Below are 18149 nucleotides of genomic sequence, written 5' to 3' on the forward strand. Positions count from 1 at the left end.
ATCTATAAATTTTTGTATTTTGAATAATTTTATATAGTAAATTTTCTAATTCAATGAAGTAATTATATTTTGGTGTATCACTTTGAAATTTCGTTATAAAGTTCGGTATCTTAATAATTGGAGAGAGTCTGAAGAAAACAAAAAACTCAATTCTAACATCTACAAAATATTTACAAATTAAAATATTTTTCAATTATAAATAACTTACAATTCAACTCTATTAAATAATATACTACAAAAAATGATAGAAAAATAAGAAAACATGAATTTGTAGTGAATTTTATTTTTAGTGTTTTCAATTCAACTTTCGTTTTAAGAATACATAGATTCTTCGGAACATAAAAAACAATCAAATATTTAAATTGGAGACGTCAAAAGGAGAATGTTTAAAGTAATTGATAATATACTTATTTAAAATACATACATTGTTCATATTTAACAAAATGCAAAATATCTAAAAGTTATGTTGAAAATATTCACCAATTTTGCCATACATACATATGTACATTTTTTTTGAAATTTTGTATATTTTTCTTTCACATGCAATTTTTCAGTCGTTAATGTAATTTTTTATTACAGTGGTCCCTTCATTTACCATAGAAGAAATTTTTAATCAAATTGATCATCAAATTATGATTTAAGAATTTTGTACAGCTACCTACAAAAAGGTAAATTTTTATTTTGTTATAAATTACTACAGTATGATAGTTTGAAGAAGGTTTTCACGATAAGATATCTTAATTTTCTGGTTTTAGAAATAAAAAAGAGCGTTATTACTTTAGTTGATCATTGGCAGATAAAAACTGTTAATGTGAGGCACGTACATACTTGCGTACATATAAAGAGATGAATAATTTGATATGATAAAATTATTCCTATTTAGTAGGTGTAACTTTATCATACCGAATAATAGTATTATTCCTATTTATTTTTGAGCCAAGAACCAAATTTTCCGAATCTATGTGAACTTTTTCGAACGTGTTTCGCGCTCGTCGTCATTGCAGATTTAGAGGACACCTCAAACCATCTACAATCTACGACCTCAAAGAAAACGTTATTCCCAAAATGAGAGAACAAAAAGTAGAATTACTGTTATATATTAAACTAGTAAATGACACCTGCGAGACACGCCTTCCATCCAGATAAATAAATAATGCTTTTTCTATATTACCTTTTGTAAAACTATTATGCATTTTTAATTTTAATATATAATTAAGATCCTAATAAAAAATGCAAATTCAATTACTAGCAGTACTTGGAAATAGTACATATGTATGTAAATGTACGTAAACGTGAATCTGTAAGGATTTTTTGAAGGTTGTTCAACAATTTTAATATTATTTTAATATTTACAGATTTAATAGGCTTACCAAGGCAGTATATTATAGTTTTATATTACTAACGTGAATTGAATAAACTTATATTTCTATATCTAACAATTCTTCTTTTATTCAAATTTTATTCTTTGATAATATAAGCTCTTAAGATTAATTTTTGCTTTTTGAAGTTGGTTATTCTTAGTTAGGAATACTTGTTTTCCTGATTATATATACCTTATGACTTCCATTCTTGCTTTTATGATTTTTCTGCATACATATATACATATATGTTCATATTTTGTTATATTATTAAATTAGATTTCAATGAACTCCAATTTTCATTGCTTGTTTTTGTTGTTTTTTTCTGTGTTCTCTTATCTTGTCCTTCTTTGAAAGTTAATTTCTATTTTTTAAAGGTAAAGTTTTTCAGGAATTTTTTCAAATATACTTAAGCCGTTTGTTGCTCAGTGTTATAATGTTATTTTTTCGTTATAGATGCGTTTGAAATAAATATGGAACAACAAAATAATTCAAGTCTTTAATGTAGTAATGCAATATTTATTTACTACGTGTATCCCAAAGTAGATTGGATAAACTTTTGTAAGTTTAGAAAAAGATTTTTAAAAGAATCTTATATATTTGATTCGTATTATTTTAGTACTATAAGAACTGTCCATTCGTAAACACGCACATTTAAAACCGCTCAGAATGCTTTTTTTACTTTTTTTTTTAATTGAAATAATGCCTATCAAAATGATTTCGAGTTTTGACCTGAGTAATGATTCCAAAGTTTTACTTGATCAACGTCAAACTGGTAAATATAATATTAATTTAAGCATTAAAGATGTTTCCATAGTTGAAATAGGGGCAAACGATTTTGAAGATGTAAGTATATGTACAGATGTATGTATGTAATTATAATGAGTAATAGTTAGTCATAGCTGTGTAATTCAATGTTAAAAATCCCTAAAAATTTAAAACAAAAAATTAACTAATTTTATAAGTATTCAAGTAATGACGAATATTATTATTATGATGATGCGATGCTAACTATTAAACCATGGGCAATATTAACTAAACCAACAACTGCATCGAGTCTTACATCACATTCAACGTTATCGACTGCGACATATGATACCACAATAAAAGAAAATACTTCAGATAAACGTGAGTAAACATGTACCATTGGAACTCTACCAATTGATATTAACATACTGACATTCATTAGCTTTATTATCAGACCTACAAAATAGAACAGAAGCAGATCAAATAAAATTTGATGAGACAACATTCCTTAAACCAAATGATTCCCTTTTTGAATATACAAATAATTTTAAAAGCATGAATAAAGGTTTGAGATTTAAAGCTTCCCAAAGAGATCCTTTTGATTTTCCTCTTCATAAAATCCATAAACCAGATTCACGAATAATAAATTTTCGCCCATATTCAAAAACTATATCAAATAAAAGGAATGGAAAGCGATACAGTGGAAATTGTAAAAGTGCATCGGATAAAATTTTATGCCAAATAAGAAAAAGAATGAATTCTTTACTTATGTAAGGGTTTTTTTTTATTTAATATCTAATATTTTGTAGTAAAATGAAATATAATTATACGATATTGTGATATCATACTATATTTTACCTTCTCCAGGGAGAGATTGCTTGATTGGTTTGCAAAACGTGTTACACAAAACAATTCTAAAAAGTAATTGAATAATACAAATTTTCAATAATAAAATATTTTATTAATGGTAGTTATTGTATAAGGAAAATGTAAATGAGTAGAAATACAGCACTGATAAATTCAAGTACTTTTCTCTTATTTTAATTTACTTCAATAACAAATATTTAAAATCAATAACAAACATTCCTTGGAAAAGAGATTTTTAAAGATTTTCCATTATGTTACTAAATTTATCAATATATTCCATAATTTCATCTACTTTCTTTTCTCTTTGTGTCAAAATCAGTTCAACCTCCTGTTCAAAATTTGTCCAGTTTTGTAAGTTGCACTTTTGTAGCTTTTTGAGGTTCTGTGTCCCCATTTGAAGTTCAGATGATATAGCATTGTTAGATAATCTAATTTTTTCTAAACGAAGTTCTTGATTTCTTACGTTTTCTTCAATTTCATCTAACTTAATTGAAGAGGTTTTAACAGCTTGATTAAGTTGTTTATTAAGGTCTTCTATTTGACTGCTATACGTTTCCAATTTTGGTTTGAGTATATTATCATATTCCATGTGTAATAAATCAATATGTTGTTCTAGTTTTTGTATTTTATTTTCGATTCCTGTAACATCAGATATCAATTTTTGGGAAATTTTCTTCAATATAACTTCAATATTTTTTAAGTTTTCAAGCTCACAATCTTTAGCCAAACTAAATTCTTCAAATTGTGATAAATTGGAAAGTTTAATTTCAGTAAATAATTTATGTATATATGTATTTAATTTTGATATTAATATCGTTTTTCGATGGATCAAACGAGCTGAAGCAATTTGATTTTCACTGCCCTCTTCTTGCAGCTGTGATATGTTATCTTTTTTTACTTTAAGTTCGTTATTAAGCATATTCATCTAAAAAACATATAAATATGTATAAAAAAAAATATGGATTAATAATAAAAAAACAATATTTATTCTGTGACTTACTTGAACTAAAAGACTGTCTCTTTGTTTAACACTAAGTTTTTGGCTTTTTACTCTTAGTTCAATGTCTTTAAATTCTTCTTCATGTGATTTTATTGATTTTTCTTGCATTTCTATTTGAGATTCCAGATGCTTTATTTCGTCTGCATCACTTCTACATGATTTAACTAATGTTTCAAATTTTTTCGATTTTTGCTTAAAATCTGTGTCCAAGTGATTAAACTCTTCAAAATTTAATTGTATTTCATCGTATTCATTTTTTAAAGACTTTATTTCATCATCTAAATGAATTAGACTACTTAAGCCACAAGCTTTTTGTATCATTTCATTTGTTAATTTAATTTTTGCTTCTTCTAAAACGTTGTCTGAACCGTTATTCCATGCTGAAAAAGCTTGACGAATGAAACTGAGAGCAAAACTTTTGTCCGGAAAATCTTTATTTCCTGGAGCATATATATTTTCAAATTCTTCAATTTGATCATTTGTTTTGCCTTGAGGCATAAATGTAAGAAGCCAAGTAAATAACAAAATTATATTTGGAAATGTATGAGGGGCTGACGGTGTTTTTAGCCAAGATTTAGCTATCGTATGTGGATATCCGATTTCATTAAAAATCTTTGACATGCTTTCAACATAATCCCCACCAACACATAACCGATTTCCACCAATTACTTTTAAAAAATGATTTACTATAACAATAAATTGCTTTGTGGACATATTTTTGATGCCACCCTTCTCGAAAAAACTCTTCTCTAGAATTTTTGGCTCAATTTCTTTCAGATATTCATTAATTCTTATTGATTCAGAAATGATCCAATTTTTGTCCGTTGATCTTTCAGATGTTAATGAAATTTTATTTTGACGAGTAGGCGTTTTTAAACGTAAAGGTGTTCGTTGTGGCGTTGCACTTATACTTCTTTGAGGACGTGTGGTTGCAATGGATAATAAATTTTTCATTTGTGCTGAGGACTCACTTGAATTTCTGGAACCTGAATTCCTTGTATGTTCTGATCTTGTCGGTAATCTGCTAATTCTGAAAATAAATATGTAGTAAACAAAAATAAGTAATAATGCTATAGTTTTTTTAAAAATACATTAACCTTGTGGGTTTACTGGTTGAAGCTGAGCCAACTTGTTGAACCAGTTCCGATATTCTTCGAGGTTTTTGTGCCATCTCTTGAATAATTAATTAAAGTAAATGTTAGTTCCCTTTCAATTTTCTTTTTACAAATTAGTTTTACGTATATTTAGAAGAAATATATTTTAATCGAATTTTTTATCCAATATATTTTAAATTTATATATTAAAAATTTTTATCCAATATCCCAATTTTCTAAATAATAATTGTACACTCCTCTTTCTTGTATAATATTCAAAATTTAAAAAATAAGATAAGTTTTGCCGTTTTGTTTTAAATTTTGACATTTAAATTGAATAAATTTATATTTATTCACAATTTCATATTTTGTATATTTTATTCACAATAGAAAATATATGATTTTTGCTGCATCTATTATCGCTGAATTAATATTAAATCTGTATGGTATAAAATTTTAGTATGCAAGTATTATATAATACTTTTTAGTAAAAACTAAGAGAAAATGACGTCTGCAATTTCACTATGTTTCAAGTAAAATTTAATGTTTAAAAAAATTTTTTAAATTATAAAACTGTCAAAATATATCTTTTTCTTAGTTACGTTAGAAGGTTTAAAAAAAACTTTTAAAAAAAACTTTCAAAAATAAATTGTTTGGTGGATGAAATTGCAATAATTGAATTTAAAATTTGTTTTTCGTTTTTTCAACTTCTGACTTATTTTCTTTTTAATATTGGAACTTTTTTTCACTTGCGACAAGTGACGTCATTGTTTTTTCATTAAGTTTTTTCAAATTTTATATCATACAGGCCTATTTGCTGTGAGAGGTGTTTTTCCAATGCAAATTGTACATTTTTTGTTCTTTTTGTCCCGGACTAAGTGTAGGCGACTCGTCTATCATACATACACATGGGCCCTTATTATGATCTCAAATCTGTCGAATGAAAATTCTGTGTGACAAGCTTGGAAAAATGAAACCAAAAATCAAAATAATACATAAGTGTTTTTTTTTATTGGATATTATAGTATTTATAGTGATATAATGAAAAAATCTAAACTATCTGTAAAGTAAGTTCATAAAATTCTACAAATTATTGTAAACAATATTGATTGTTAAATATTAATTTAAGCGTGAAAAAAAACGAAACAAAAATAATTCGAGCATTTAAATAAATTAATGGACAACAACTCCGACATTGGTAAATAGGAAAATTCAATTGTTTTTGCGAAAGCACTTTTAACAATGTAAATATGTGTAGATTAATCTCTTTATTTTTGGTAGGTTTTCTGATGCGGTAGCAACATTTTGCATCTGGCGAATGGAAGCATTCGCCGATCATAATTTAAAATGTCACTCGATTCGCCTGGTCCGTTTGACTCGCATAGCCATTCGCTTCGCCGATCATAATAAGGGTAATAAAGTATTTATATAAAAATGAAATGCTTTGCTAGCGTGACAAATGTACTAAATCACCGTTTTCTGGTTTCCCTTCCAAATTTGAAATTTCTACATATGTAAGAACACGAGAATCGATAAATGATCCTTTCAGCTATATGATGCCTATATTATTTTATATTTTTTTTCCAAATGAAAATTAGCAATTGTACAAATTATACTTTTTATTTATACGTATTTTTTAACAATAATGTAAAATAATACAATCAAAATAAAAAAAAATTATTTCATAGATAATATTATTAAATGTTTTTGAATATTCCATAGATTATATAAAAAATATATATATGTATGTAACAAACAATTTTTTGAATTATGGAAAAAAAATTAATTAAAATGGAACATATTAATAAAAAATAATAATAATAAGAAAGTAATAGCATGTTTTTAAATGATCTTATATGTAATTATAATTAAAGGAATGCTTGAAAGTTAATTCATTGTTAAATATTTAAAATTGAGAATATACAATTAACTCAAATACACGCATTCAAATGAATCTATAAATACAAACGAATATTTCATACAAGATTGCAAATCTATATAAATCTAAGCAAAAATATATGCATTTTGTATATATATATACATATTTTCGTTAATATTCTGATTATTTCTTTAATCGGATTATTGTATTTTTATATTTTAATTATCGCCTTTTTTATAAAATTTACTTATTTCTTTTATATATATATATATGTATTGAGGTACAAAAAATACGACAAATGTACAATATTTATTTCTCATAATACATATTAAAATTATAAATTTATAAACATTACTAACAGATATAGTTTTAATGGTAAACTGTTTTTCTTGTTGTTAAAAACAAATTCACTCAATAATTTTTTATTTTTTGGCTAGTACCTACATATTTCATTCAAATAATTACAAGAAATTAAAAAAATATAAAAAAAAAAATGAAATGTTCTCTAATTTAAATTTTAAAAAAATTTTTAGGTTTTATGCAAAATTTATCACAATTTTAAAAATTCAATTATTTTGTGCACTTCCGCATTTATGAGTAAGATATTAACAATATAACATTGGAATTATTAGGTTACGATTTCAACGAATTTGAATTGAGGTGCAATAGAAATTACTTTAAAAATAAAAAAATTTCAGAATACTTAAGCATATAACTATAAAAACAATGTTTTTGGCACAGTTTTATTTTTTTTAACAGAAATTACAATTCAAAAAAGCCTCACAAAATCTTTTTTCAATTGCAAGAACAATGTAAATTAAATATTATGTATCTTTTTTTAAATTTCTTGTATTTACTAGAATTTAACTTTTTTATACTTTCCTTAAAAGTATTTATATAAGTGAAAACCAATTTTATGTGATTAAATATTCTAAAACAATATAAGATGTAAGCATATAATGCCATTTACATTTTTTGTTCTGATGTAAACATTTTGTGAAAAAATATTAAGTATTATTTTACATTTTACCAGTACTTATATAAAGAGAGATTATGTCCTAAGGTGTAGAAAAAAATACATTAACAATGAATGTTAAAATATTACAATAAAAATTGGAAACTTTTAACTTATTTTCTCCCGAATTTATTACAAAATAATTAACTGATTACTAAAATGATCCACTTTTTTTGATATACAAATTTCTATTATTTTAATTTTATTTATTCAAAATGTGAGATTATTTAATTTATTCCAATTATTAATTCATGTGTTTTTGTTTTTCATAAGTTTATAGATATTAGATTTATTTTAAAACAAATTTGATAACAGCAAACATAAGCATGTTTATTTGCTAAGTGTATATTTTAAAAATGTTTTTAGACATTGATGTTAATGATGTATAAAAAGTAGTTTTTATAATTTTTAAATAAGTTAAAAATTATTCAATTTTTATTATTTTCTAGTGATAAATTTTCTAAGGTAAGTAATGATTGGCGAAGAAATTCATATTGCGCTTTAGCATGTTTTATTTCCAGTTCAGCTAGTTCTGTTAAACTAAAAATGAAATTAAGTTACTTTAAAAATATATGTATATATAAAGTTTACCCCTTTTTGAAAGCTTGTACACGACGGTTCCGGAAACCAACAAGTTCTTCTTTTCCACATGCTGACATTTTTTCAAATTTCTCACAAGCCTGTGCTTGTGCATTTTCCGCCTACAAATATAATTAAATGAAATTGTTTTCTGTTAAATTTAAAACAAAGAAAGAACGACGTCTTTATTTCAAATTGATTTTACTGAGCTAAATACCTCTTGAACTTCCAAGGGCTGCATTTTATTTTAGATAAAAGATAAGCAATGAAAATTGAAGCAATTTTAAGTAAAAAATTTACAGAAAGAAAAATACATTAAGTTAAAATTAAAATTACCGCATGAACATCCTTATTTTTTGACCGCGCTTTTTCTAAATTACGATTAGCCGCTTCATAACTAGCTAAACAACGTAAACGCCGAACTAATAAAGCTTTTGCTGCATGACTATCTCTTTGATAATACCTCAATGTATCTCCTAATTTTAAATCTTGATCGCTTGAAACTCTAGCTTCCATGTTCTAGAAATTGGAATTTATGCAAATTTTTATCATTAAGAATATAAAAAAAATTACCTTTAATTTTTCAAAAACATCTGCTGTTCTTGCTACAAATGTTTCCATTGGTCCTTGCTCTAAAGTTGATAAAATCATTAATACGTTTGCAACTTTTTGATGGTCGTCAGCAACATCTTTGTGCTTATTTGTCATTCTTTCAGTTCGTACCGCGCCCTCTTTCAGATGTTGATGATATTCAGTTAAGAATTGTAGTTCGTTCTCAAAGAAATCATTCACATCTCGAACAGTCGCCCCAAGGTATAATTCATCTGTCGTTTTTCCCAAACTTTTAACAAATCCACCGAAAATATCCATTTTCCTGCGTGGCCTGGCACATAAGTCTTGATCATATTCGAGGAACACTTTTAAATGTTGATCATTTCGGAACACTGGATGCGATGCCAGTCTTGTTAAGAATACTTCATGCATCGCTACTGTTTTTTTGAAAGTAGCCAAATATTCTCTAAATCATGCGAATTTAATAATATATTTAATATTTCAATAAGCCTTCTATTTTACTTACGCTTCGAGTTCCAGTTTCATTTTCTTAAACTCCTCCTTCGTCATATTTCCTTCTCCTTCACCTAATCTCTGTAATTTTTCCCTTGATGCATCAAAATCGGGCCGAGGCGGACATGGTGGAATCTTTTCCCAATAAAAATAATAAGTGGTAATTGAAAAAGTCAAACAAAAATATCAACTTACGATATAACCAGCATAATCTTCATTTTCTTCAAATCTATCATGTAACCAAACAAATTCTTCATGCTGTCTGACCACATACATGTCAGGTTTTGTATATCCTGGCAATGAAGTTTTTGTATGGACTGTAAATTTTACTTTATCTTTTTCACTTAAAGCATCTGATATATCAACTAGTAAACAATTATCGGCTAGAGGAATCGATCCAATTGATTGGTTAGACGTAGTCGCAGGTAACGTAACAGGTGGTATTGGCGATGGTGGAGGTGTTGGAGTGGTCGGTTCGGAGGCACTACCTAATGGTAATTTTGTTAAAGGACCTTGTTTTTCGTTTAAATCCACATCAGATATCACATTTTCACCGTTCTCCTTTTCATGATCTATGAAATTTTCTAATGGGCCAGTTGTTTCTGGTTCATCAGTTCCATCCTTAAAAACATTCAAATAAATTTCAGTACAAATATATTGCTCTATTTACAGAGATAAGATAAATGAGAAAAGGATATGTCAAATGACGCCCCTTAATCATTTCATATTAATTAAGAGCTTCCCGTAACACTACATTTCCCCATCTAATTCTCAATATAATTTAAGTTTTCACTAGACTTACCATCATTTTTAATCGAAAATTTTATCTACAAATAATTTTATTTTATATTTAAGGCGATTAGTCAGCATTAAATGCAATAAATTCCTATTTAACGGGTATTCGCAAATACGATAATGAAAAATTCACATCAATAAAAAAAACTATGACGTTGTAATGTCAAAGTAGTCGATCATAAGACTTCAAAATAAGAATGGATTAATTTATATGAGAGGAACTGATAATTTAATGTACCATACGGTTGTTGTATTTACTAAAATTTCAAACTCAATATTTCTTAAAATGGGATTTAGCCATTTGTACATTGTCTCTCTAAGTTATATACGTTTATATAGGGTTTTTCACATATATAGGTGGCAAACAATTTCAGGGATGTTCAATTTCCAGAAAAAAATTGTTAAAGTGGGGGGGGAGGTGGGGGGCTGGGATGCAGATATACTCGTTTCCGAGCTACAGCCTATTTAAAAAAAAGATTTTTCTTGCATATAAATGAATGCTTATAACTTCGGAACCATACAACATAGAGCTGTCATTGGGAGCTTGTTTTACAGGTGATTGATTTTTCTTTATTTTTGATATTTAAAAATATGCGAAAGGTGCATTTTGTATACATTTTCCATATAATCTACATTCACGAATATTTTTTTAGTTTAGTTTGTATAATTTGAAATTTTTATGAAATGTACACACATGTATGTTATATAAGTTCATACAAACATATCATAACAATATTTAGATACATAGTTTTATATAAGATTTTGATAGCTAGAACAATTTTTTTTAATTTTTATTTCCATGCTTTCTATTCTATGCTTTACAATAAAAATTTTCAATTTATACTACTCAGCAGATGAATTTGAATAAATCTGACATTTGCTGAATATAGTTAATCGACAAATATTTTCAATTTTGTATTTTTTTTTGACAAATTCCGGGCTAGACCAATAATATTATTAATTGTGGCATATTTATATACATATTTGAGCAATAATGACTAAAGCTACAAATATATAATTTATAATAAATCGTGATATGAGCAACAACTCTCTTAATTTAATTTTAAGAGTTTTATTTTGTTTTGCGTAGTCAAATTCACTAATTAAATGTTTTTAATTTTATTGTTTAGCCAGTAAGAAGAAATCAATAAGCCTGTGTTTTACATTTAAATCAGCAAATTTGGAGAGTTTGGAGAGATCCATTTTGTTCGTTCCCTTAAAATACTCGTATCGAAAAACTTTTTTCTCTCTAGTTTAATTGATCAAAACGCTTAAAATAATATTTTCATAGAAACGTAAGTATAATATCTTAAAATTAAAGCTTTTTATTCCGCAATTTTTTTCTTCATTTAACAACATTTTTTTCAAATTTATTTTTGAAAAATAGTTTTGAATTTACGTTTGTTAAATGTAGACTAGTACATTATGGATATCGTTTTTTTTATTTAAATTTTTTGACTGATAAGATACTAAAATATTTTTTGTTATAGTAAAATGTAAAACTTTGATAACAAAAATATGAAATTTGCCGGTTATAGTGAATAGTGTGTACATAGTTGAAAAATAGTTAAAATTAGGAGTGAAGTTACAATAAAAATTATTCATTAAATTTTGTTATTCGGCTTTAAGGACTCATGTAACCTATAGTAATTAAAATATATTAGCTATTATAATATATAATGTTGCAGATATAGTTTATTTATGATTATGATTTGGTATAATAAAAACTTAATTAGAAAATTTTATGTGCAACACTAGCAACATTTTCAATACATAGTTTCCGTAATTTGTATCCACATGACTTTATTATTTTTTTTTTCAAAATCAAAGGTTAATACAAAACAATTAAAATATCAAATATTTAGTGTAGAAAATTACATGAGAAAGTAAAAAATTTAATTTCGAAAAATACGTAATAACCTTGAAATTTAGAAACAGGAGTAATTAATAATTTATACTGTTATAATAAATAAAAGGGTAAAACAAAAACGAGTATCGATTCAGGAAAAAAACTTAAAGGTGGGGAACAATTTTTTATACGATATTTTAATAATTTATTTTTAAAAAGATTAAAGTCAATATAAAGTTTAAACAATAAATAACTTTTTATTGATAGTAGCATTTTAGCATTTACGACGATACAAATTTCTTTTTTCCACAATTATACGAATTTTTCTTATACCAATAAAATAAATATCAACTGATATTTAATTTGTGAAAGAAGGCAATCTTGACTTTATTGGTACTTATCATAATAAACTATTTGAAAATATGAAATTAAATGGATTTGGATCGTATATATTTTGCATTGAATTATATAAGACTTTAAAAAATATAAAAGTGATTTTTATATAAGACTGGACTGTTGGCAAATTTGATTAAAATGTATGAAATAACAATCTTAAACTATAAAGCATTTAATAACAACATTCCTGAAGTTTTTTGTTTTCCACCTCACCTTAAAAAATCCACTGATACAATATGATATTTAACAAATATTTGAAAAAAATTATTTAATAATTGTATGAATAGTCACAATTCTTATATATATTCTTAAGGGTATATTGCACCTATGTATATTTAGTATGGTCTTGATATATTTATATATGAGCAATTAAGTATACGCAAGAAATATCGTTTTATCTATATTGATTGTAAACAAAAACCTTGTTTATCTATATCAAAAGTTTAAGTGATTCACTTTTTTGTCGAATACGATCTTTTGGTTGTTTGATTTGGATTTTAAATTTATTTTATAATCAACATTGCATAGTTTGTAAAAGATTATTTTTTTTTTGATTTAATGTAAAACTTTGAACATAAAACGTAAAAAAAATCGCTTTTGTGATAGATTAGATACTATTTTACGCCCTTGAATTAAATTAGCCTTTTTCAATTTTAAAGTTCGGTAATTGTTTATAGGGGTCTAAAGCCTTTGAATTCTTTAAAAATTAAAATATGTATGTGTATACAAAAATTTAAATAAAATTTAAAATAATTAAAAAAGTTTTGTAAGAAATAAGAAGCAAGCTGTTTTGTGGGCAGAGCGAAGAGACAAGTGCTTTTTATGTAAATCAAAACTATCGAAAATAATTTCATTTTTGTTTAAATATTATGGGAAAGATCTTAGAAATTGTGTATAATGGTTTATTTTTATTTCTTTTGTTTTTGACCACATTAATAAAAGCTTTAAATACTTCTTTTCAATTTTAGATACTACGAGTATACGAGTATGTAAGTTTCTTCGTATAAAAGCATAGTAAAAGAAAAATTTCCTTAATGTAAAACAATATTTCATTTATTAAGACAACGACGTAAATAAAACTTGGAAAAGATCAATGAAAATAATTATTTATTTTATAGAATTATCTTTCTTAGTTCTTTTTCAAATAATTAGGCCAATAAAGTAAATCAAAATTAAAAAAAAAACCATAAATATCGTAAATATAATATGTATGAATATTTACGCTACTAGTCATAATTCTACAGCCAAGAGTAGAATTGGAATAATCGTGTTAATTTTTATTGGATAACAAATAATATTTTATAAAAACGAAGAAAACTAATAAATATTCAAAAAAAAAAAATTTATTTTAATGAAAGAGCATTTTAAAATGTAATCATTAGTATATTATGTACATAGTTTCCTTTTTCGGTGAAGAAATTTATAATTCTCTACTTAATATTTTTTATTAAAAACGCAGTCATAACAACAGCTTTACTTATTCAGCAATATAAACTATATTAAAAATACATATTAATAATAAAAGATAGCAGATTGTTTTTACATTTCTATAAAATTTTGAAGAGTTTAGTTAAAAGTATGTATATTGCTGAATAGATAAATTTGATATGAAATACGTATACATTTTAAGTAGATTGTCTAAGATTCCCAGGTTTCAAAATTTTAATTAGACTTAATATATTTATATAAACGGCTCCAAATAGAATTATTCTATGTAGAATTACAATAAATATTTTTTCTGCTTCTGTGAATGCCGAAAAACCATGCACATGTAACTATAATTTTTTGTGTACCATGCTATAAATTTTTGTGTAACTATAAATTTGCACAAATATAAATAAAATTTTTGTTGTAAGTTGGAGAGACTTTCAAATCAATTGTGTTTCCAGAGACTAAGTTGCAATAATAATCACAAAACATTAAATTTTTGTTAAAAAGAGTTACAATATTTTCATAAAAACTGCATTGGTTTACTTTTCTTACATTTGAAAACATTGCTTTTTATAATATGGTGTTTATACATAATAATAAGGATATACTGAAATTTGGTAATACCAATTAGAAACAGTTTGTCTATTATTATAAGTGTAAATACACTGGAAGTGTTATTTACTTCGCAGTTGCATGTCGAGCATGTCGAGTTACAGTATAATAATTGCCTTTATTTTGGTAATTAAAAGGAGAAAATTGTAATTTTAAAATGTTTAAAAAATTAAAATAATTAAAATTTTTACCAGGGTGTTTTAAGAAAGTTTTTTGAAATATTTGTTTACGATATCTTTATTTATAACAAAGTGAGAAGTTTTTTTTGCTCTCGTGAAAACCTGTGCTCTTGGGATACAATAGTTTTATTCGGAACCGTAATTTAATTGTACTACAGCATGCTATTACATAATTTGGCAACTACAATATTCGTAAGCTACAAATTGTGTTTTGCTGCATATTCGAAGTAAAACGTTATTCCTATAGCAGTATTAACGATATATGTATCAAATTTTTTCTAGAACAATAAATTGTTCATTTTGATGAATTTCAAAATTTTTATGTAAATTTAATTTTTAATTTTGTTTCTAAATTTGTGAAACTAATTAGTTTGTTAAATTAAATCAATAATTTGTAGTAAATTTAAGAGATAAAAAAAATAATGCTTCGATATGTTTTGCGATTTCAAACTTTTTGATACGTTTTACGATATCATTTAAGTTTGTCTTTTATGTAGAACTACCTGCTATTTGTTCTTCAAATTTGATTGAAACAGAATTTATCACAATAATAGATGAAACTTCTTAAAATGAAATTCAAGAATCTTCTACGTGGTTATACAAAAAAATTAGAATTTTTGTATGCAATTGTAACTAATATGAATATAGCTTCTATTTTTATCCCGCTTCTATGTGTAAATATTTTACAAGAAAAAAAAAATAGACTTTGTTGTTTATGTTTTGGTATTAAAAATAAAATTCCCAAACAATAACATAAAATTAATTAAAAAAAAAACTACTTATTTATTTTCATTTTTCTAGAATAACTACACGAGAATTAAGGAAATGCCTGGAACTACATATTTTCAACATGTTATTATGAAAATGAAATAAAAATGATTGAAATTTCAATATAATATTCCTGAACCAGTTCGAAAATTATTGCAATTCAACCAAAGAATATTTATAATCAAGAATATTTATAATCATGTTCCAAACCGATTCATACACTTCTTTCTCTTATACACCAGAACTTGAAAGTACACAAAACCATGAAGAAACAATATATACAACAAGACCAAAACATGTTGATGTTCAAATTTGGATGTTTAAAGTATTTATACCTTTGTGTGCTGTAATAATAATTGTAGTGAATTTTGTTATTGTTGTCTCCAGTGGCCTTATATTACATAGAGGTATGGTTATAATTATAAATATGAAATTGGCAAAAGTAATTAAAATTTTGTTTGATAAAATTCATTTTAAATTAGCCTGCATTTAGGTGAACGTCCTATGCATAATTTCAATTGGAATAATTTTTAGAAATCTTATAAAAATTTAAATTATTTTAGGTACTCAGCAACCTCGAAGTACATATATTTTTCTGGGAAATGTCGCCTTAACTGATCTTCTTATGGGAATAACAGTTTTATTTGGACTTTATTATCCAGAAATGCACAGAACTGAAATGATATGCTGTGTCATACTCGGTAAATATATCATGGAAAGCATGTTTTTTTTTAAATGGTTGCGTCCAAATTGTTACGTAATTTTATTGTTCAAATAGCTAAAGTTTTCGAAGAGTTTTTATAAAAATTTTTAACTAATGATTGGGTTCAACAAAATTTTATTTATCATGGACTATTTTTAATTCATTTTTATTTTTGATTTTTCTCGATAGGCTTTACAGTTGCATCCACACTTGTCTCATTTTATAGCGTTGGTTTGATTGCAATTGATCGTTATCTCTATATTCTGTATGGTTTACAATATCAACGTTATATATCGCCTATGAGAGCAAGATTAATGATATTAACTACTTGGATTTTTGGATTAATTATTGGATTCTTACCTGCAATGGGATTTCGTAATAATACAAATGATGGTCAGCTCTGTTGGTTCGTTATTCTATTTACATCCGAAATAATATTTGTAACAGCATCTGCTGGCATAATTCCATTGATTTGGATTATTGTGTTATATAGTATAATATTGAAACATGCATTAAGGAAGATCAATGAATTAAAAAAGGCTGGAGAAAATATTGAAGGATTTCAAAGTGGAAATTTAAGATTGTTTCGGGGCGGAAATAGAAATTATACTGTATCCGTTTTAGAAGATGAAAGAGAAAACTTTGATGATACAAATTCAATTGATTCGAAAAATTCCGGTAGAAAGTATTTTGGATTATTTAGAAGGTAAATATCTTTAAGTACATTCTCTTAGCCATACATTAGCCATTCATTGCAAATAATTAAATCAACACTTTATAATTTTTGTTTTTAGAAAACATAAGAAAAAGTATACAAAAGAAAATTCAGTTTATAATCCAAGTAAATGGAAAGCAATCAAAATTGTTTTGTTTACAACTGGCAGTTTTTTTATAACTTGGTTCCCATTTTATATAGCATCAGTTTTATATGCTGTTTGTAATCCAGAAACTACACCACGATATTGTGATAATTTACGTGTTGCTCTTGCTAGCCCATTATATATATTGGGATTAACAAATAGTATTTTAAATCCAATAATATATGCTTGGTGGCATAATGGTTTCAGAAATTCACTTAAAAATATATGTTGTCGTAAAAAATTGTATAAATCGACATTGTTACATAAAGCTTCAACTAGAACTAGAACGTCTGCTCTGTCAACAAATAGTTCATTAAATAGAAATAATCATAGTATAAGAGTTGAAGAGAATAATTCTGAAATACAACAAATCGAAAATTCTAATGTTGTTGGTAATTCAAGTGGCATAACTTCTGGAAGTGAATTAGAAAGTTCAGATATAGAACAAGGAACATCAGCAATATTAAAATCAAGGAAAAAGCAAATTAATAGAAATGTAAATCACAATATGGTTTAATTAATTTGCATTAAAGGATATCAATGATATTGTCAATGTTGATAAAAATATATTTATGAGCAGTAAATTTAGTAAAACTTATAAATTTGATGAATAGATTAAGTACATACATACATATACATATTTAAGCATATTAGAGTCTCATAATTTTTAATTTATTACTCATTAATGTTTTCTTTTTGTTAATTTTTAACTTATATTTGATTTGTTAAAAATAAATTTGTAATATGACAAAATTTGTAGGTATTTTTTCAAATTCCACAAACTATGTAATTTTAAAACCGGTCTATGTACATATATCGGAGATTTCTTTATTCAGCAATTTGATCAACAATTTAAAATAAAGTATTAAATAGAAAATTAATTACATTACAGGACAAAAAGAAAGAAAAAGTAAAAAGATAATAGAACATATTTGAATTTTAAAAAGGTTTT

The 18149-nt window shown here is 25.3% G+C and overlaps 3 protein-coding genes across 7 annotated transcripts; 1 reads left to right on the forward strand and 2 right to left on the reverse strand.

Moving 5' to 3' along the window:
* Positions 1-3108: 3108 nt before the first annotated feature.
* On the reverse strand, positions 3109-5330 carry LOC129615371 (kinetochore protein NDC80 homolog). Of its 2 annotated transcripts, XM_055530534.1 has the most exons (4): positions 5211-5330; positions 5070-5145; positions 3973-5002; positions 3109-3897 (listed from the first exon to the last, which is right to left on the reverse strand). In XM_055530534.1, exons 2-4 carry the CDS (start codon positions 5141-5143, stop codon positions 3208-3210), a joined length of 1794 nt encoding a protein of 597 aa, XP_055386509.1. In that variant the 5' UTR covers positions 5144-5145; positions 5211-5330; the 3' UTR covers positions 3109-3207. The 2 variants fall into 2 exon arrangements, with proteins under 2 accessions (XP_055386509.1, XP_055386508.1); XM_055530533.1 differs by having other exon boundaries at positions 5070-5318.
* An 864-nt stretch (positions 5331-6194) lies between these two features.
* On the reverse strand, positions 6195-10547 carry LOC129615154 (sorting nexin-6). Of its 3 annotated transcripts, XM_055530244.1 has the most exons (8): positions 10407-10547; positions 9800-10225; positions 9618-9739; positions 9113-9557; positions 8876-9058; positions 8757-8774; positions 8552-8661; positions 6195-8500 (listed from the first exon to the last, which is right to left on the reverse strand). In XM_055530244.1, exons 1-8 carry the CDS (start codon positions 10410-10412, stop codon positions 8389-8391), a joined length of 1422 nt encoding a protein of 473 aa, XP_055386219.1. In that variant the 5' UTR covers positions 10413-10547; the 3' UTR covers positions 6195-8388. The 3 variants fall into 3 exon arrangements, with proteins under 3 accessions (XP_055386219.1, XP_055386221.1, XP_055386222.1); XM_055530246.1 differs by lacking the exon at positions 8757-8774 and having other exon boundaries at positions 6196-8500; XM_055530247.1 differs by lacking the exons at positions 6195-8500; positions 8757-8774 and having other exon boundaries at positions 8548-8661.
* A 1726-nt stretch (positions 10548-12273) lies between these two features.
* On the forward strand, positions 12274-17797 carry LOC129615404 (glucose-dependent insulinotropic receptor-like). Of its 2 annotated transcripts, none has more exons than XM_055530600.1 (5): positions 12274-12418; positions 15668-16041; positions 16198-16335; positions 16527-17043; positions 17132-17797. In XM_055530600.1, exons 2-5 carry the CDS (start codon positions 15834-15836, stop codon positions 17712-17714), a joined length of 1446 nt encoding a protein of 481 aa, XP_055386575.1. In that variant the 5' UTR covers positions 12274-12418; positions 15668-15833; the 3' UTR covers positions 17715-17797. The 2 variants fall into 2 exon arrangements, with proteins under 2 accessions (XP_055386575.1, XP_055386577.1); XM_055530602.1 differs by lacking the exon at positions 12274-12418 and adding an exon at positions 13898-14015.
* The last annotated feature ends 352 nt before the right edge of the window (positions 17798-18149 follow it).

Source organism: Condylostylus longicornis, unplaced genomic scaffold, assembly GCF_029603195.1.
Source record: "Condylostylus longicornis isolate FDR11 unplaced genomic scaffold, ASM2960319v2 ptg000135l, whole genome shotgun sequence".
NCBI lineage: Eukaryota > Metazoa > Arthropoda > Insecta > Diptera > Dolichopodidae > Condylostylus > Condylostylus longicornis.

Bases quoted from the DNA above. Each gene is read 5' to 3' on its own strand.
- LOC129615371 (XM_055530534.1), bottom strand. From the start codon at position 5,143: ATGGCACAAAAACCTCGAAGAATATCGGAACTGGTTCAACAAGTTGGC. The intron at 5,003-5,069 runs GTTAATGTATTT...ATTTATTTTCAG, and splicing joins TCAACCAGTAAACCCACAAG to AATTAGCAGATTACCGACAA. The intron at 3,898-3,972 runs GTAAGTCACAGA...TATGTTTTTTAG, and splicing joins GAGACAGTCTTTTAGTTCAA to ATGAATATGCTTAATAACGA.
- LOC129615154 (XM_055530244.1), bottom strand. The intron at 9,740-9,799 runs GTAAGTTGATAT...TATTGGGAAAAG, and splicing joins AAGATTATGCTGGTTATATC to ATTCCACCATGTCCGCCTCG. The intron at 9,558-9,617 runs GTAAGTAAAATA...CGCATGATTTAG, and splicing joins ATGAAACTGGAACTCGAAGC to AGAATATTTGGCTACTTTCA.
- LOC129615404 (XM_055530600.1), top strand. From the start codon at position 15,834: ATGTTCCAAACCGATTCATACACTTCTTTCTCTTATACACCAGAACTT. The intron at 16,042-16,197 runs GTATGGTTATAA...AAATTATTTTAG, and splicing joins TGGCCTTATATTACATAGAG to GTACTCAGCAACCTCGAAGT. The intron at 17,044-17,131 runs GTAAATATCTTT...TTTTGTTTTTAG, and splicing joins TATTTTGGATTATTTAGAAG to AAAACATAAGAAAAAGTATA.